The following is a 19,123-nucleotide window of genomic DNA, read 5'->3' as shown; positions in this document are numbered from 1 at the left end:
ACCAGGTTATAAATATCTCAGGAGCAGAGGCCATACCTTTAACCTCTCTGACCTTCAGGTTTCCCATCTGTAAAATGGGTACACTGTTTATTTTTTCATAAGGTCATTAAATGAATCAATTCACTTAGAATGTCCAGTATAAATAAACACTCAGTGAATACAAGCTAACAGAATGTCTACAAAATGGTGAACAATGAAACAAAGGAGAGAAATCTGGTCATTAGGCATTCAGAGGCACCAACAGCATGCAGTGGGGCCAAAGAAATAATGGAAGGTCAAAGATGGAAGGTCAAAGTTGGCCACCACCCCTTTGCTCTCTGCCTCCCAAGCCTGTCTGCCCCAGGCTTCAATCAGGGCAAAGCTTTAAAGGAATGGATCTAATTGAAGGGAGGCAAATATATTTATATCTTCAAGTGTAAGTCTGCTCCCTCTGAAGATTCCTGGGGGTTATTTCTAGAGCCTTGTTTGGTTTGGTTCTAGTAAAAGAAAAATGAGCAGCCATCTCTGGGAGGCGGATGGGAAGAAGGGAGTGCTCGGGAGCTGAATGAGGTCATCCAAAATGGCCACCCAGCTGCCAGCCTCTCGGCCAGAGCCCGGGTCCTCCGCAGTGGTGATGCAGCTGTCAGGGTCGGAATCTGGTTCGTAGCCCTGGACCTCCTGATTCCCAAAGTCCCAGCTACCTGCCCCAACATAGGTTCTGCTAAGACAGACGTGCCTGTTCTGACGTGGACAGGCCGGCTCACTATCCTATATAATATTACTGTCTTCCAAGACGCCCACAGCTCCCAGAAGAACTAACTTTATTTTTATCAGCACTGTCAGAAGAACCTTATGTCAGTGTCAAAGACATTCTGCAAGAAGCGTTGTTTGCCCGATCGTGTCTTAGAAGCCAGGGGAGAACGTGTGTGAAGAGACCATCACTGATGGACAGCGTTTGAGGGGGTAGCTTGCCTCTGCTCTGGGTGGGGCCTCCAGAGAGACCCATTCGGGGCTCTGGGGCAGCACTGATTCCAGAAATCGCTGCAGAAACATCCCACACGTGTCCAGACCATTAACTCTAACCCTCTCTCTCTCTTTTTCTCTCTCAATCTCTTTTTTTTTTTTTTTTGGACTTTTTAAGAATCTGTGGAAATATTGAGAGCCTTCTGCTCCCCCAAACACACACAGACCTCATTAATTCTCCATCACTTCCTACCGCGCGGAGGTCCCATCTAAGAACCTCCGCGTAAAAGCTTAGAGAAAGAAAAAGCGCCCATGAGGATCTTAACAAGCAAGTGACTGGGAACGAAGCCCTCCAACCCTGTGTGCAGGGGAGAGAAGAAACGGTCTTCGGAGAGCCCCTCTCCTGTGAATTCCCAGCCAGCCTTCGTCTCCTCCAAAATCAACCGGAAGGAGAAATGCAATGACCTGGGGTTCACGAGGGACCGGACACACGTGGAGCCCTAGACTTGCGCCTGTTCTCCCGCCTCCTCGCTCCTTCCCCGCCCCGGCAACGGTAACTGGGAGGCGGGCCCGCCCTCCGCTGCCCGGAAGAGATAGTCACCGTTCCACTTGAGGTGCTGCAGGCTGCTGTAGAGAAGCTGGCCCGCCGCGCCCGCCGCGCGCGTGAACTCGTGCAGACTCATGCCGCACAGGCGCTCGCCGCTGATGTCGAACTCCTGGAAGGGGATGCAGCTGGCGTCCAGCTGGTTGGTGTCCAGGAGGTGCTGGAGCCACTCCCACACCTGGTACTTGGTCCAGTACTGAGGGTGGATTTCATGCCACTGGCCTCCGAAAAACCCGCCGGAAACTGCAAAACAGGAGGCGGCCCCGTGAGCGACCCGCGGTGCTTCCGGGACATAATCTCGGACGTGGGAGGCATCGCGTGGCTGCCCGACGTCGGCACTACCCCAGCCGGGGGACGTCCGTGTGGGGGATCGGAGCCAGAACAGGCGCTAGAGAGGAGGTTCCCAGAAATGGGTCCCCCTGCGTCCTCACGTCCTCCCTGCTTAGCCCCCGGCGCTCCGGGAGGACACGGAGCTGAAATGCTCTGAGCGCGTGAGCGCGCCCCTGGCTCCTGCGAAGTACCCGGAAGGCGAAGGCATCGCTACAGTTTCCGCAACTTACTAGCCTATTGTCCACACCCACACCGTTCCCTTCCTCTCTCTTCTCTCTCCTGCTTTTAACTCTATCTTACACACACACAAACACACATGCACGCACATGCATAGTCCCAGATTCAGACCATTTTCAACCGAAAATGAGGCCTGAGAGTAAGATTCTTTTTCTCTATGATGCCTTTGCTTCTAGAGTGGTCCAGCCTAGCCGCCCGCTAACTGTGCTGATCAACCCCGGCCCCACACTGGTTATTACAGCCACTGTGACGTCACTTCCCTACTCAGCTACCTTCAGGGGCTTCCCATTAGTCACTGACATTGGGTACAAAATGGCCAAGCCAGGCATTGAGGCTCTTCATAACTATTCTCCAAGTGACCTATCACTTCTGCCTTTTTTCTCTCGTGTTCTTTCAGCCGGGTTTGTATCCTGCCAGTCAGTCCCTGTTGAATAATTACCCAGTTAGCAGACTCTGGCCACCCCATAACACCATCACAGACCCCTCCCCCCCAAAAAAATTATTATTCAGGGCTCGATGTCCCTTGAATCTCCAACAGATGTGCTTGGTATTTCTCCTAATGGCGTTTGTCATGTTTTGCTTTACTTTACACATCTCTAGGTTCTGTCTTATTCTGCTTTGTAAATTGTAAACTCCAGGTCAGAGACTCGGGCTTAGTCATCTTTGCATTGCCTACAAAACCAGCCTCAGAGACTATGCCATCGTAGGTGCTCTCTGTAATTTCTTTCGTGGAATCCGTTGCTGAAGAAGAGATCATGTAGAAACCTAGAAGGGTCTGAGGTGCATTCGCAAGATGGTTAAATTAAATACCAGTGAAAAAGTCAAGTTCATCCAAACCAATAAATATTGCTGAGCTGTATATGGGCTAAACTTCTACATACGTGACTCTCCCATGCTCACAAAGTCACCCCAAAGTCCTGGGAGGGGATGGAGAGGAGAGAGCCATCCTCTGAGGACATGGTAACAGGGCTGAGCTCTCACAGTCCCCTTGAAAACAGAGGTCAAAGGAAGGAGCTCTCGTCCAGGAAAGACGAGGGGCAGGGACAAGGGGAAGACACTACTGAAGCCCACCAGGCTGAAGCAGGGAAATCCAACCGAACACGACAAGCAGAGACTCCCACAAACTGAACGATGGACCAACAGGAAAACAGAGTGCGAGGAAACTGTCACTAATTTTTTTCTTCAAAGGCATGCTAGATCAGTACTTCTCAAAATCTGACGTGATTGTCAGTCACCAGGGAATATTGTTCAAATGCAGATTCAAATTCCATAGATCTGAGGTGAGGCCTGAGTTTCTGCATTCCTAACAAGCTGCCACATGATGATGATGATGGTGATAATGGTGATGAGAATGGTCCATGAATACAGTTTGAGTGGCAAGGAGCCAAAGAGCTCCAAAGGTTTGAGTCCCATAATGGCCATTATGTAGCCCTCAACACCCCCAGAGACGCTGAAGGGGGAAATGTTTCCAGCTCAGTCCCACTTGTGCTCACCCCCTCTGCATCCATCCCCACTTCCAGGCCTCAGGAGCACAAACAGCAGGAGATGGACGTCATTTAGGCACGAAGGTCGGCGCCATGGGTCACACCTACCACTCACAGCGTGTGCTTCACTCCTCATACAGCATGGCCAGACAGAAGCAGCCCTACAGCCTCTGCTTGGGGCCTGGAGGGGAAGCGAATTGGGGTGGGGAACAGGGGCAAGGACTGGAACGCTCTAGTTCCAAAATTTCATGACATAGAAATATTCCCAAATATACAAACACACGGAACTTAGGCTGGATATTCCCATGTGCCTCCAATTTTTTGGTGTCTCACAAAAACGGCTGTTTAAGGATGGGCTGTATTTTTGTGACTCTCTGAGGCTTTGATCTTTTTTTCCAAAATAATTACACTGCTATGACAGTACAGCTCTGAGTTTGCCAATGAGAGACAATAACTCTCAATAACCCGACAACAAGCTTCTCTATTTCCTCTCCCAACTTCACATGATCCAGACTAAAGGACGGTTCCCCCTATTGTATCCGGTTAGAGCTTGGATTTTGTCTCAAGTTGACTGGGGGATTCTCCCCATCTGCTGGGGGACTCATCAGATTCCCAAAGTTCTAGGAGAAGCCATGAAAATCCTGAGTGCATCTCTTGTCTATTATTCAATTGACCTCCCTCACCCCATCAACCATGACCAGGAGCTGGGCCTTCTTTGGGGCTTCTGGAAGGTAAAACATACAAGTGGCACCCAAATTCTACTCCCTGCTAAACATACTGCCCCCGCTTTCTCCAAAGTACACAGAAGGAATGCTGCCATGATCCAGGGCCCAGCCTGGGGACACCAGTCACAGAAAAGTTCACTGCCCAGAGAGGAGAGCAGTTTTGTGGACAGGTGACCAAGTAAAGGAAGGTCACCTGACCACACTTCCCAACCTTGTTTGACTGGGGTTCCGAATGGAAGGGGGAGGAGCTGCACTTGCTGGCTGGCGAATACAACCCTTCCATTACCCTCCACCTCCTGCTTTGCAGACTCTGCTGACCGACAGGCCATCTTCCTTTCTCAGGAGAAGCAAGAGCAGCAGGCCTCCTGCAAGGAGATTATCAGCAAGTGTGGGGCAGGAGAAGGCCTAGGGCTCCTTAAACCCACGGCAGTGTGATGCACAGCTTTCGGCCTAGACCTAGCGCCTTCTCGGTGGGGTGTGGGGCCTGATTCGGCAACATCTGTATTCAGTTGGGTACTACAGTAAGCCGTGGCCTTGATCCCCAAACCCTCTGGAAGCCCCAGCAGCAGGTCCTCCCTCTTCTGATCAAGGGCTCTAAATTAAAGCACCAAAGGGAGGCATATGGTCTCCTGACAAATCTCTCCCTTTACAAAGGGAGGTCACTGGAAAATGAAACAGAAAGAATAAGCCGCTATAACCCTGTCTTCCTGAAGTTCCAAACTTCTGCTCAACACACATGCACATGTGTGCACACACATGCAAACATACACACACACACACACACACACACACACACACACGCTTTTCTCGCTATCCTATCTTGATATCCCAGCCAAAAGCTGTTAATAGCATCAACAGGTGGCCTTCCCTTCGGGCATATCTTCTAGCACGCTCTCTGCCAGGCTGCCTTGAATTTTGGGAGGAAACAATGGAAAATGTCCAATGGGCTTCTGTCTGGAGCCCCAAGAGCCCGTCGGGACCTCCAGCATGAAGTGTTCTCCATTTCCCCTCGTCCCCACACCGCTGCTGAATAAAACCTGTATTTTTCAAACATGAAGTTGGGAAACGAAGCCTAATTGCAGCAGAGGGAAAAGCCTCCCAGGGAAATGACACTGACACCCATTCGGTCCCCTTACCATTGCACGTGGGGTAGCCGTCTGTCCAGGCTGGCTGCTGTTGGAGGAGAGTGTTGCTGGGGTTGAGATTCATTACACCACTTCCTTCCAGAATCATGATCTGTAAGGGGATCAAACAGTTCACTCAGTCAGGGCCTCCTGGACAAACGTCATTTGAGAGCACAGATCATAGAGTTAATTCGGGAAGAAGGAAAAAAAAAAAAAAAAGAATTTGTCCTTCCATCCATTGCCTCCAAAGCATGTTACCACAGTCCTTTCAGTAAAAGCAAAACTCACGGGCAATTAAAAATTTCCAGGTTCAACTTTCATATGCATGAGGCAAGTTTTTACAGCCACCCATTCATAAATGAATAATCTCTGATCAGGAATGAAGCAGGAGGAAAATGCAATGCCTGCTCACAGGGCGAGTCTGGCCAGCAGCCACGATTTTTTTTTTTTTTAACAAAAGTGAAAATGCCAAAGAGATTTTGTGCAAAGTAGAATTGCAATCAATAAAAATCCAAGCAGGCAGAGGCCCAGCCCCGGCACCTGTGCAGGAACTCGGATCTGAAATCAGGCGTTCACAAGCCCCCACGACGGAGTGGCCCTGCACTCAGACACCTAGCCAAGCTTCCTTAGTGCAGACATCAGCCACAGGCCATGGCCACGGCCACATCTCAGAGGACTTCACTCCTATGTCCCTAGAGCGCCTCCAGTATTTGGCTCCATGATCACATCAGGGATCAGTCGGCTTCTCTGACGAGACACTGCCCCTCTCCTTCCTTCCTGGTGAAACTTCTGACAAGCTTCCTCTCTCCTTTCAGAGCCCTGGAGAATACCAGAGGCTTCGAAGCTGACCTGGCGGTGACTTTCTGCTCTCGTTTTCTCAGGAAAGGACACAGGGGAAGAGCCTTTCTCGCATGGGACTGTTTGGATTTTTTAAAACTACGTGAAAATGTTACGCTTCAGAAGTAGTCCCCTCCATGCTCAGGGTTTACACTGTTCCCTACCAGGAAGCCGGCCACCCTCCTCCTTTCAGCCTCAAGCCCTGGAAGTGAGTTCAATCATTCAAAAGAAGAGTTGCCTGTTTCCAGAAGGCGATTGAGCGTCCCCCTGGGTCTGTAAAGATAACTTGCTCTTTCTAGAGTGTTGGGGTGGGGAGAGGACATAGCCTTAGAGCAGCAGCTCATGGAAACTTTTCTGCCTGTTTGGGGGAAATCTTGCACCGTTGCGTGTCATCAACATCCCCAGGACTGAAATTGGTCAAGCAGAGCAGTTCCAGCCCCCCAAACTCCTTCCTCTAACTTAGCTCCTACTTCTCTGATTCTAGGTAGGGCTTCAGATGGGAGAAAAGGGGTCTGAAAGAGGCATCAAAATTCATTCATGTATTGATTTATTCAACAAATATTTACCCGCCCTACAATGGGCTGGGTACTGTTCCAGGGACCGGGGACAGAGCAGTGACTGGGAGTCCAGCTAAGCCAAACAGGACATTCGTGAGGATTATTAACATCACCATGGTTGTTTGGCAGTTAGGCCAGAATCCAGCCTAAGTAGGAGGTGGAGAAGGAAAGACAGGACCCCAGCCGACTACGGGCCGGGAAGAGGGCCGAGCCGGGTTCTGTGTGGTGGTACCATATACGCGAGCTTCAAAGCCAGAAAGAGCAGGCTTGATTCCAAGCACTGCCCCTTCCCAGCTGGTTCATATTAACTCAGACACATCACTACCCTCTCTGAACCCGTTTCCTCACGTGCAGAGTGCAAGTCACCATACCTACTGTGTGTGTGTTGGTTGGAGGTTAAAAGAGCTTCTAAAACCTGGAGCACGTGGCACGAAGTAAAGCACAGCTCTACAGCAGGTGGCATGAGGAGGAGAGTTGCTCCCCTTCTGGTAACCCAAACCAGAAACAATCTTGGGCCTCAGTTTCCCCGCACAAAAATTTAAAGAAGGTGACTACTTCAATTCTTCTGTTCCCTGTCCAGAAACCTCCTTGCTTCTCAGTCTCAGAGAAGGAAGACCAACCCAAGCCAAACCTTCCTCTCCTTTTTCCTATTGAGCTTTCTAGAACACTTGCCCTCAGCTAAGCAATCCAATGGGGGACTCCAGGGCGACAGAAACCCTGCAGGTCCCCAGAGGGGTGGCTGGGGGAGAGAAGGGGCATGGCCCAGTCTCCTGTTTGCTCAAGGCTGGGCCTGTTCCTCGCTGGCATTTGCTCAACCACAAGCAGTAGAAAGGTTACTGTTTAACCCTGAAAGAGCTGAAGCTCAGAGCCCAGCCCATCTGCATGGAGGAGGGATCGGCCCTTCAGCCTGGGGTTGAGGGGTGGGGAAGGCTTCCCTGAAATGCTTTCGGAAGGGTTTGCCTGCAGGGCTGTTTCCCAGCGGCCATTCAGTGGGAGCAAGACAAGTTCGGGGTTCTGTTTCCCCCTCCCCCCAAATCTAGAAGGCAGGTTGGTAGGACGGCTGAGCATCCCGGCTTCAGATCTGGGGAGAGGTGGGCTCAGATCCTAGGTCCCCTGCTGGCCGTGCATGACATCCGGCCAGTTCCAAGCATGTGCAGCCCCAAAATGCTCCGATCCTCACTTTCCCCAGCTATAAAATGAGAACAACCCCAAACTCAAAGGGCTGAGAGAATCAAATGAGGTCGTGCGTGCGGAAAGCTTAGCAGGTAATGGCAAGGAATTCAATAAATGTCGCAGGACAGCACGGGCCAGTTCTCCACTTACGACCAAACGCCCACAAGCCCCTTCCCTTGGGGCAGGTTATCTTCTCTCTCCGTGATCTCCTGAAGGCGTCCAGGACTACTCTCAACCCACAAAGAAGCCTGTAGGACGAGGAGGCCCCAGCTGCCCCATCAGCACCTGGCCCCCCAAGGGGCTGGCCTGTGCGCATGAACACTGCTCCCTCTGGCACCCCCCTGCTAGGGAAAGGAGCCAGCACAGCAAGGGGCCCTTTTTTTTTTTTTTTTTTTTTTTTTTTTTTTTTTTTTTACAGGGCACAGTAAATGGTTACTACTCATAAAAGAGTTTATGTGGCTTAACCCTTACTGAGTCAGAGTTCACTCGAGCTCACCCAGGCTCATGAGAAAAGAAGGTCAGCGTCTCCAACCGTGATGCTGCGGCCGGTGCCCGGAGGGGTGAGCACAGAAAGCCCAGGGCTAGTGTAGCTGACGGCCTCTCCCCAAGTCCTACCCCCTCTGAGGCCCAGTTCCTCAGGTGGAAAAGGACATTTGCCCCCCACCGACAGCCTCCCAAGCGTCTTGAGGAGATCAAATGAGATGATAGATAATAAATGTCCCTTGAGAATTGTAAAAAAGCATTATTATACCCAGCTCACCCACACTCCCATATACTAATGTACACTTTCTATGGCACATCGAGATTACTTTTATGGGGTATAAAAAGCAATCCTTTTAATTACAAAGTAGGGGGATTTTTTTAATGCGCCTCTGTAAGCTTCCCAGTTTACCATCAGCATAGCTTTTATTGTTTCTTGAAGAAAAATATCTCGTCGATACAGGTAGAGACTTTGGAAGCTTTGCGGTCTGGGTTTGAATCCAGGCTCCCCGTCTGTAAGCCACGTGACCTTGAGTGTGACAACCTTTCCAAACTCAGTTTCTTCTCTGGCCTTCGAGGGGGCATGGAGGGGGAATGTCAATGTCCTGTTTTGAAGGATGAATAACCTACTGGATTTAATGATGTCTGGTCCAGCACGGCACGCACACCCTCCAGCAAAAATCGGTTTTTTGCCCTTTCTTTAAACACCAATTCTGAAGCAGTTTCTCCAACACAGTTAGCTTCTTCCCAAGATTGGCAGAAGTAAATTCAGAGCCTCAATAAGAATGATTCCCCCTTTCGAGTCAAAAGCAAGCAGAGAAAAGAACCCCTGGGTCCTCATCTCTAGCTCAAGGGGGAATTCTGGCAACGATGGCCAAGTGCTCAGGGTGAGAAGCTGACTTTCTCAGCGTCTGCGAGACTGAAGCCCTGTGCTGGGAGGGTTCCCTGGCCTTCCTGGGCATTGCAGGATGGTGGCTCCTCCCTGGACTCTAGCCACTACAAGCCAGACACAACCCCCTCCAGGTCCCTCCCTCCCCCGAAACGTCCCCTGGGGCCAAATCACCCCCAGTGGAGAACACAGTTAGAAGAGAGCCTGTGGAGGCCGCAGGCTTTGATCATGCTGGTGTGGTGACCTTGGGCTGTCCCCCAGCTTTTCCGAACTGCTGTAGCCTCTCCTGGGAGAGAGGCATGGTATTAGGACCTACCGCAGAGATTTGCTAGAGGATTGAAAAAGGTAAGAGGCTTTAAAGCACCCAGTGCCGCGCTCGGTACAAATAAAGAGTAATTGCCTTACAAGTGGAGGTGAAGAAAGTGCGTGGGGCATCCGGGCCACCTTTGTGTCTTCCTAGGGGCTGCGCACTCTGGGAATACAGCATACATTGCGACTTGGGCTATTACAAACTACACACACACACACACACACACACACACACACACCCTGTGCATTTGATTTCAAACCCAAGGTGAAATGAAATGTGGATTATTCAGAGATTTTCTTCATCTGCCTTCTCTTAACCCTCCCTTCATGGCAGCAACCATCAGAGAGAAGGGTATCTGACTCTGCGCCCCCAGTGATTGTCCAGAGTTCCACATTCACCCAGGACGTCACCCTCTGCACGCCAGTTCCTCCCTCCCTCCTTCCTTTCTTTCTTTCTTTCCTTCCTTCCTTCCTTCCTTCCTTCCTTCCTTCCTTCCTTCCTTCTAAATATTTTTTTTTAGTTTTAAGTACCTCTACACCCAGCATGGGGCTCAAACTCACAACCCTGAGATCAAGAGTCTCGTGCTCTTCCAACGGAGCCAGCCAGGCACCCCACCTACACAGCAGTTTCTAAGACTGACACTTGGGAGACAGAAGTCCGCTCTTCATCTGAAGGGGAGGAGGCACACACGCTGCCCAGTAGACCATATGGACGCCTACCTCGTGCCAGACTCCCAGTCAGGACCTACTCGACCTTAAGCATCAAGTCCCCTACAAATGATGAGCCGCTAGGGTTTGGCGAACCCCAAATGCATTTTTTTGCAGAGAGACAGCACAGCAGTGTGCTGGGGTGGCCACAGCCCAGGGTCTGAGGGGGAGAGACAGGCCACTTTCTGCTCCCCACTTTGTTCATGGGAAGCTCCAGGTAAAACACAACCCCCCACAGTGCCCTGCTCGCTAAGGACTTGGACCACTTCTGCGTCACTCACATGGAGAGACAAGCCACCGTCCTCGTGGCCAGTCCTCCTCCAGGCTTCCATCAAAGGCTAAGCTCCGGTCTAGCACCAGCTTGACCATCGTGCACAGGGTGGGACGGGGGAGGGGGGTCTTGGGGCGGGGGCAGCCTAAGTGTTGACATGGTGACCCAACACTTGGCCTGACCCTAAAGTTTAAGCGTCTCACATTTGGCTCTGCGCAGGGATACAAATGGGAGATGGAGGGGCCTAGCCACAGAGCCTGAATCTCACTTATAAATTCAGGGTGTGAGGAGCTCCAGACCTAGCCTCGCGTTGCTCCGTGGCTCGAGAGTGGATCCTAAGAGGAGGAACTCATGCCTCCGATGGTAAGGGTTGAACTCTTGATTCTGAACCTTGGCAGGCTCTGTTGACCTCCGGAAGGTACTATTTTCTCTAAAGCTTCAGTTTCCCCATAAGACAAAAAGTGGGGGGACATGGGGCTGATGTGTGGGGAAGGTGAAAACATTTGCAGTTCTCACATATTAGCTCATACGTGGCAAGTGCCCCCCAAGTGTCAGCTATTACTAGAAGGTCGGCCCATGAGTCTCTCTTTAAAGTGTGTTGGTTGGTTGCAAGGACATTCTTGGGGTCGGCGTAGACCCTTCAGAGGCAGGAGAGTGTAATGGTTGGGAATGCCAGGCTCTGGGGTCAGACAAACACGATTTATGTCCTGGCTTTGCCAATTTACTAAAGGGGCAAGTTTGGACAAGTTATTCAGTTTCTCTGAGCCCTAATTTATAAACTGGAGATGATATGAAAAGTGTTGTTGAAAGACAAAATGAGATGATGCCTGTAAAATCCTTGGAAAAGTGTTCGACACATAGTAAGGACTTGGGGAATGTTAGCTGGTTTTTATAATTATTATTATTATTATTATTATTATTATTATTTATTGTGTTATTACTAGGATTTTATTGAATCTCCAAGGACAAAATTGACAGCCAAGTTCATCTCAAGCAAGGCCTGGAACTTCTACCATCTATACAACGCTTTGTAATTCTAGCTTTAGCTGCCACAGTCAAGTCTAGGCTGGATCTCCGGCCTCCCCACCTCCTGTTTGGGGCCGCTGTGTGGATATGCTATTAGGCTGAGCTCTGAACCGCCCCTCTTAGCCCCGGCTCACAGAAGCCGTGCTCTGTTCCTCTGGCCATGGTCCCTGCTCAGGGACTGACAGCCATTCCCCCTGCTCCCCTTCCTCCCAGCAGACGCCCCGTACTTGGGGCTGCCAGGAGCGGCAGGAGAGCACGGCCCGCAGGCTCTGTGTTATGGTCTCCGTGTTGTACTTCCACCTGGTCTGCAGGTGCAAAGGACAGCGGCACGTCTTAAAACGGGGGCTCCTGGCAGAGGGTGGCCAGAGAGCTTCTCTATCCTACAGGCTCCCTTAGCACAAGGAGCACTCAATCACAGCAAAACTGGGGTTCAAGCTCACGGGGACAGAAAAGCAATGGGAAGGAGGCACCCCTGGGACTCTGGCAAGGACCTGGAGCCATGCACCCCAGAACCTACAAGGCTCTGCCCAGTCTCAGGGCCCCTGACAAGGCCAAAGACTGCTCGACTGCTCTCTCTCCTTAAATACACACAGAGAACCTGCCAGCAGAGACAAACACAACCCAGCTTGGGTCTGGAGGGAGGTAAGCTTTTTGCTCCGTGGTGGCACTACTAAGATGTAGGACTGAACACTCTCAGCTCTAGAAATCCGTACGTGCATACGTAACTATACTATAGTAGCTAGGCTTTACTGAACACTCACAATGTGGGAGCTCTGTGCTGGGTTTAAATGCATTATCTCAGTCAACACCCACAATAGCTCTATCAGGCATGATGTCATTTAACAGATGGCCTTTCTGAGGCTCAGAGAGGTCAGGTAACTCATTCAAGGTCACACCGCTTAGCAAGATTTGGAGCTAGAGGAGAATTCAAACTCGGACTGTCTAGCAGCAAACCCTGGGAACTGAGCCACTTTCGGCTAAGAAGGGGGTGCTTTGCCAGAGAACAAAGTTGCCTTCAACCCCTCCTCACCCCCGTCCGCTATCCACACATAGTCACTGCGTTCTCCCTGTGCCATCTGTGGCCTCACTCCTTTATCAAGCTTCTCCAAGATTATAAAACTCTCTGGTTCATTCAATCATGCAGGGACCCCGATTGAGCCCCTCTTCCCTCCTTGTCAGAGCCACCTGAAGCCATCTCTCGTGGCAATGTATCAGAGAGGTCCTTCAGAACGAACAAATAGAAAGCTGCCTTCATTTTGCCCCTTCACAATATGCTCAGGTAGGAGTGGGTTAGTGGCCTAAAAGCTGGGCCATGATACTCTTCGAACCCCTAAACTAGCTCTATGCATATACACATGTATGTACACACATACATAGATGTATGAACATACAACATATAAATACTATTCCTCTGATTCAACAAAGTTATTTTAATTTTGTATTTTGGAAATAAACCGACCCATAATTATTTTCTTTATCTGAATTAGACCTCAGGACAGAAAGCCTGGTTTTTGCCGTGAGGGTGAAAATACAATGGGAGTGATCGGGGTCACGGAGCAGATCTTAAGCAAGGCTCGGCCGGCATTCCCGTCGCCAGCCCTAGAGGACTGCGAGTCAAAGTCACGGTCTGCCTTCCTCCTGACTCCTTTATTCATTCAACCACATCATCCCCAAACTGCCACAGAATTGGCTGCCTTGTGGGTATTTTTACTCCTCAAGCCAGAGGAGCAATTAGGCATTTTAAATAATTACTTTTGTGATGACAGCGATATCCAGACTATTCTCAGGCCTTAATCAAAGTTACCAGCAGGTGAATTCACAGCATTTGCCCTAAGGATATTGCAACAGCTTCCTGACTTCCTGTTTCAATATGACTGTCATTTCAAAAGAACTCCTCCGAAAGAGGAGAAAAGAAAATCCACGTACATGTGAAATTTAACTGAACATAAGACAGGCAATAATTCATGTTTTCCAAATGAATCAAAATGTGAATCAAGCTTGGGGAATGTATTTGATCCTCTCGGGATTACATCACAAGTAATTTCATACCCTCATAATGTGTTTTGAAATAGACATTTCATGTTCCCAGGGGCAACATCTGAAGTATTATTCCTGGGCTTTCAAGCGTTTTCATGAGTGATGATGCCGTGTTGGGAAGCCAAGTGTTGATCCATTATAGATACACTTTACTGACTGCAAGCCATTTGGAAATATACATATTATGCTGATCTTTATCATTCTTGGTGCCAGACCCAGACAAGATGCAGATACTGACAGAGGACAGGCACCAAAGTTGATCAAAAGACAAGATTGCCTTACATGACCTGCAGGGCCTTTATCAATCCCTTTCAGATGTGACAAACTAAGAAGAATAGGACAAGCTTGGAATCTTAAAAGGTCATAGAGCCTTTTGACACTGAGGCTCTCACCTACCAAAACTGCACATCCGTCCATACCTTGCTTTGCATATATTCCGTGGGCCCCAGGCCCTCTAAAGACCCTCTCTAAAGACCATTGACCCCTACAGATCTAAGGACACATAGATCTTTAAGAAATCTCTCTTACAGCCACGTTGGATTGAAATTTAAAAGAAAACTTTGTAGTGGAGTCAGGGCTAGGAGACATAAGTGTATTCTGACCTATGAGAGAAACCCCCAGAGATTTTATTCTTATCCTCTTCCTTAGCATGGGTGTTGCCTTATTCCCCTACAGTGACACCAAGAAGAGCCCCACTGTCCCTCTCCATTGGGAGCTGAAGTAGGAACCAGGCTGTGACCAGCAGGGCCATTCCGGACTGTTGGGCAATGCAGTAACGAATTCACCATTTTCCCCATATCAGTACGTGTCTCCCTGCTAATCCCCTTCTCTATTCTAAAACCAAGAAATCATAAAATAGAGAGGAAAATGAAGAGCAGAAGAAAAAGAGGCCTTGCTTCCTAGTACAACCCGAGGTCTCTGTAGGTCTCTGGAAAGGCACAGGTATGGCCATTGGAGCATCCAGTACTCCTGGGATGCTTATTTTCCATCCAGGCTGAAGAGGCCATGCAGGTGCTTCTCAGAGTTTGATCTATAGACCACCTGCGTCATCATCATCATCATCACCACCTGAGGAGGGGTTAAACTTCAAGTTCCCACCCCAAACCTCTAAATCAGAATCTTCATTTTTCAGAACCTCCCTTAACCAATCCTCCAGCACTCTCATGGTTGAGAACCTCACCTATTCGCCTTCCCTAGATGTTCACAATAAGAAAACTGACTCCAGGAGATAGTAGCCTTGAAGGAAACATCTATGAATGGAAATCCTTGTAAAGTCAGAGACAATCCAGAGAACTCAAGCTCCAAACCAACGGGGGAGACTCTATCGCTGTATTGTTTGCCAACTTGAAATAAAGCAGTTCCTGGTGCTCAGTACCACCAAATCGTGAAATTCAACAATCCTCAGCTACTCACAAGGACGAGACTCTGAATGCTGAACAAAGAAACCCGGCCTCAGAACACAGGATTTGCCGAGGATTTTTATGACGGTCATTTCCATCCAGAGAATCTCCTGGTTGGCCGAGTCACCCCTTACCCAAACCCACCCCCATCTCAGACCTTCGAAAGATGACTTAACCACCCGGGATGTTAGGCCTCATACCCAAGAAAATTGATGTCTTGGCCTTCAGTGGAGAGAAAGGGTCATCGAGAAAGGCTTGTCTTGCTAATAGAAATATTTATTCATCCCCCCCAGTTAACATACATTTATTGAATGTCTACGAGACGGTGGGCACTCTGCTAGCTGCTGGGGACACAATGATGAGCAAAACACAGACGCTACTCGGCCCTCATGGGACTGTTCAGCAAAGACACCACCTCCAACACAATGGTAGCTCTTTCCAAAGTCGTCAGAGCTCATTCCCCACCTCCTGCTGGGGGTAGAGTGGAGCCAGTGCAGAGGGACCAGGAAGCCTGTTGGCGTTTGGAACCAACCAACCTTGGAAAGAACTGCGACTATGTTGAAAAGCAGGCCCGATCCTCTTCTGTCCGGCAACCCCACGGCCTGGCCTTCCCAGGAAACCCTTACTAAGACATCGAGTTGGCAGACAGGAGCGTGTCCCCGAGTTTCACAAAGCAGCCTCAGCCAAAACCAATCTCCACTCGGGACAGAATAAAGTAGTGAGCTGTTCGGAGGGTTGATTGTCTCTCCCCGAGACAATGGCGTGTTTATGTGTGGGAGGGTTGAGAGCAGGTTGTTAACAGAAAACCCACCGTAAACAGAGCTGTTAATTCGGTGCCTGGCAGGGTCTTCTGTTATCTTCTGAATGCCTCCCAGAGGGGATAAGCCTACCTTTTCATTTGAGTTGGCAGCAGAGTTATTTTTTTGCACCTGTTGCTCTGCTCCAATAACAACCCAGTTAAGCATTGATTTGTTGGAAAATAAACAGAAAAAAGCAAAGAAAGGCATCTGCCCAAACAGCCTGAGCTGGTTTGACTGAGCATTCATGCCAATTTGTTTTTCCTATAAAAACCAAAGAAAAACCTGTGCTTTCAGTTTGGATGCTACCTTCCCACTCCCTCAGAAAAGGAGGTATCGAATAGACCAGCCAGAGCTGGCAGGACCAAGAAGCCAGAAGACACTGTACTTTTCCATTGGCTGGCTCTGTGAGGGCACTGAGGGGTGTCCAAGACCTGCAGAATGACATGGCCAGCCTCCAGTCAGCCAGGTTAAGATCATGAATCAGATTAACAGGACCAGAGAAGGGGCTGCTGGGAGGTGATCGAAACCCAAACCACACTCTTCCCGATGGTTGACTTCGGAAAGTCAACATGACCCAGGGAGTAGGTGTGGTCTAAGGTAACCTAAAGCAGAGACTCAGAGTGCCGAGTCTCAGTCCGGCCTCTCCCACAGACTTCCTACAACCAGCCCTGGGCAACAAGCATAATTTGAAAGCCTCTGGTCCCTCGACCAGTTTTTCCATCGGGGAAACGAGGCTAGCCATACCTACCTTGAAGGTGGGCTGTGTAGACTCACTCATGTTCCGCCAAGTGACTTGAGGTCCCACGTCTCAGGTAGAAAGGACCTGAGATGTTCGGGGTGTGATTTCTGCATTAATTCAAGCATCATTGCACTCCTTTCTCATCAGTTTGTCAATATCACATGACGAGCTCAAGCCAAAAAGGGCCACAAAGTGCTAAACAAATCACTCAAATGCAGATCACAGCAGCATTAATTAAGCAATCATCACCATCATCACCCAGCCTTCCATATACACAATCAGAGAAAGCCTCTCAATGTCTCTTTTCTAAGCCCCGAGAAGAAAGCGCAGGACGTGGGCAATGTGCGACGTTCCCCTAGATTACCACCTTCCCCCAGCTTTCTCTCAGCCTTCGGGTCTTCATTATCACCAGGCCACTGGCTTAATGGGGGAGTCACGGCAGCCAGGGGAGGCCTCAGAAATGCTGCTTCTCAAGGAGCGTTAAGAACAGGGTGTTCCGGCAGGGGAGGGACATGGCTGGCTGAGCATTCCCCAGCATTCTTGTCATGAGCAGGGCAGGGAGCGGAGTGCCTCAGAACCAAACCGGGCAGCCAGAAAAATAAAAGATTTAACAACACCCTCAGTTGACTGAAAAATAAATAAGACCAACTGTGCAGGAATGCGGGAAGGGTGGAGAGAGGTAAGAGGTGGGGATTGGAGCCAGGGAGGGGCTGGGATGGACTGGAACAATGGATTTGACCATTTCGAGATGCAAGTTTTCTTTCCAAGAAAAAAACCAAGATGCTCCAGCCAAAGAAAGATCAATAGCCACTACATGGAATCTCACAGACTCATTACAAAACAACCCCCAAAACTATGACAGTGATGATAGTTTCTATTTATTGAACATCCCCGATGTGCTAGGAGTTGAGCTCGGCTTTACAGAAATGATCTCATTTAACCCCGGACACTAGTACTAATATTATTCCCATTTTACAGACGGGGCGCAAGAGGTTAAGTGACTTACCCAGGGACACAGAGCTACTAAATGGACTGGATATATTATAGTAAATGTGCTGGGGAGTTGGTGGGGGGGGGTGAAAATGACAGAAAATGCAACATAATTCTCTGTAACTAAAAATGGATCCTTGTATTTCTGAAGTGGAAGAGGATGTCTTTTAGAACCTCACGCTTTTGTGGAAATTGAGATACTTTAAGAATGGCTCCCATCATTTTTTCCCTAAATGTAAATAGGCGGCACACCCATCCTACTTGTGCCCAACTATAAAACCTCCCTCTGGTGTCCGTCCGTCCCGATGCCACAGAAGCAGCAGCTCATGGCCACTCCAACCCACCTGTCAAAACTTTTGTCTGGCTTCTTGTTGAAAGCCCCAGATTGACTCAGGGGCTGGGCTTGGCTGCTTGAAGCCATCAGACTTATTAGCCATGATAAAAGAGCAGTAATAATAACAAGGCAAAAAAAAAAAAAAAAAAAAAAAACAACAGTTGAGAAGTTAAGGGGAAATTATGGCTCCTTTGGAAGAGCACCTGGTGTCTGAGCCGTCACCATCCTGATGACAGACCCACTGTGTTGTGTTGCAGACATCACGCCGACGAGAGGGAGACTGTGGATGTGTCATTTGGGAGCCTGAATTCCATCACACTGACCAACAAATCCAGGAGAGTCCCCCCGTTCTTCTACTATGCCCATGACCCTGGCACAGTTTGTAAAAGCCGTAAAATGTCAATAGAACCTCATAAGGCTCGTTCCACGATCGTCTTGGACCTGAGAAGCAGCTACGATCTGAATCTCCTCACAGATGAAAGGATCTCCTCTTTAGAAGAAGTAGCATCTTTTTGCACAGATAATCATTAAAGGACAAAAGGCAAGAAAGCCAAGTTCACTCATATCACCTTCCTACAAGAATGAGAGACTCTCGGCACACCCGGTCTCTTTTTCCCTTCCGGAACACACTCCGCCCTGCTTCTCCTAGCTCCCTGTCTATGTAGTAAGCCCCTTGGGAAATGAAAAATCAAAAAAACCCAACAGCAAGGTAAACAACTCCCTACCAGAAAGATTTTCCAAGGAACCAGGTACCGTCTATTCAGCTATTCTTCCAGGTGCTTTGGTGGAAAGAAATCTTTGACATTCAAAAAATCACAAAATTCACCAACTCAGAAACTACAGCATCCCTCTTTGACAGGCCGCAGCTCTCCACCAAAGGTCAGCCAGATGAGTAAGGGGGATCTCCAAGCAGATTCCCGGTTCCCCAGTATCAGGAGTTGTCACACATTACAACAACTTCATCCCAACCAGAGACGGACCAAACTACGTAATTTGCAGGGCTCGATGCAAAAGGAAAACGCAGGGCCCCATGTTCAAAAGCTATTAAGAATGTCAAGACTGTAATCGCAGAGCATTAAACCATGCCCAAGACCTAAGTGTGGAGCCCTGTGTTACCACACGGGTTG

At 49.3% G+C, this 19,123-nt stretch overlaps 1 protein-coding gene across 5 annotated transcripts in view; it reads right to left on the bottom strand.

Moving 5' to 3' along the window:
* EHF (ETS homologous factor) overlaps window positions 1-19,123 on the bottom strand; it is a 40,716-nt gene that overhangs the window by 14,659 nt on the left and 6,934 nt on the right. For 2 of the 5 annotated variants that reach the window (XM_026512134.4, XM_057317492.1), the window contains exons 2-3: window positions 5,459-5,558; window positions 1,544-1,789 (exon numbers count right to left, since the gene is read on the bottom strand). In XM_026512134.4, coding sequence (XP_026367919.1) covers window positions 1,544-1,789; window positions 5,459-5,555 — 343 coding nt within the window. In that variant the 5' untranslated portion in view covers window positions 5,556-5,558. Of the gene's footprint in view, window positions 1-1,543; window positions 1,790-5,458; window positions 5,559-8,163; window positions 8,327-16,681; window positions 18,069-19,123 lie in introns of those variants that run through there. The other 3 variants (XM_057317491.1, XM_057317490.1, XM_057317494.1) reach the window with 3 other exon arrangements.

Source organism: Ursus arctos, unplaced genomic scaffold, assembly GCF_023065955.2.
Source record: "Ursus arctos isolate Adak ecotype North America unplaced genomic scaffold, UrsArc2.0 scaffold_23, whole genome shotgun sequence".
NCBI classification, from domain to species: domain Eukaryota; kingdom Metazoa; phylum Chordata; class Mammalia; order Carnivora; family Ursidae; genus Ursus; species Ursus arctos.
Note: the sequence above shows the minus strand (reverse complement) of the source record. Positions and strands in the feature narration are given on the sequence as shown.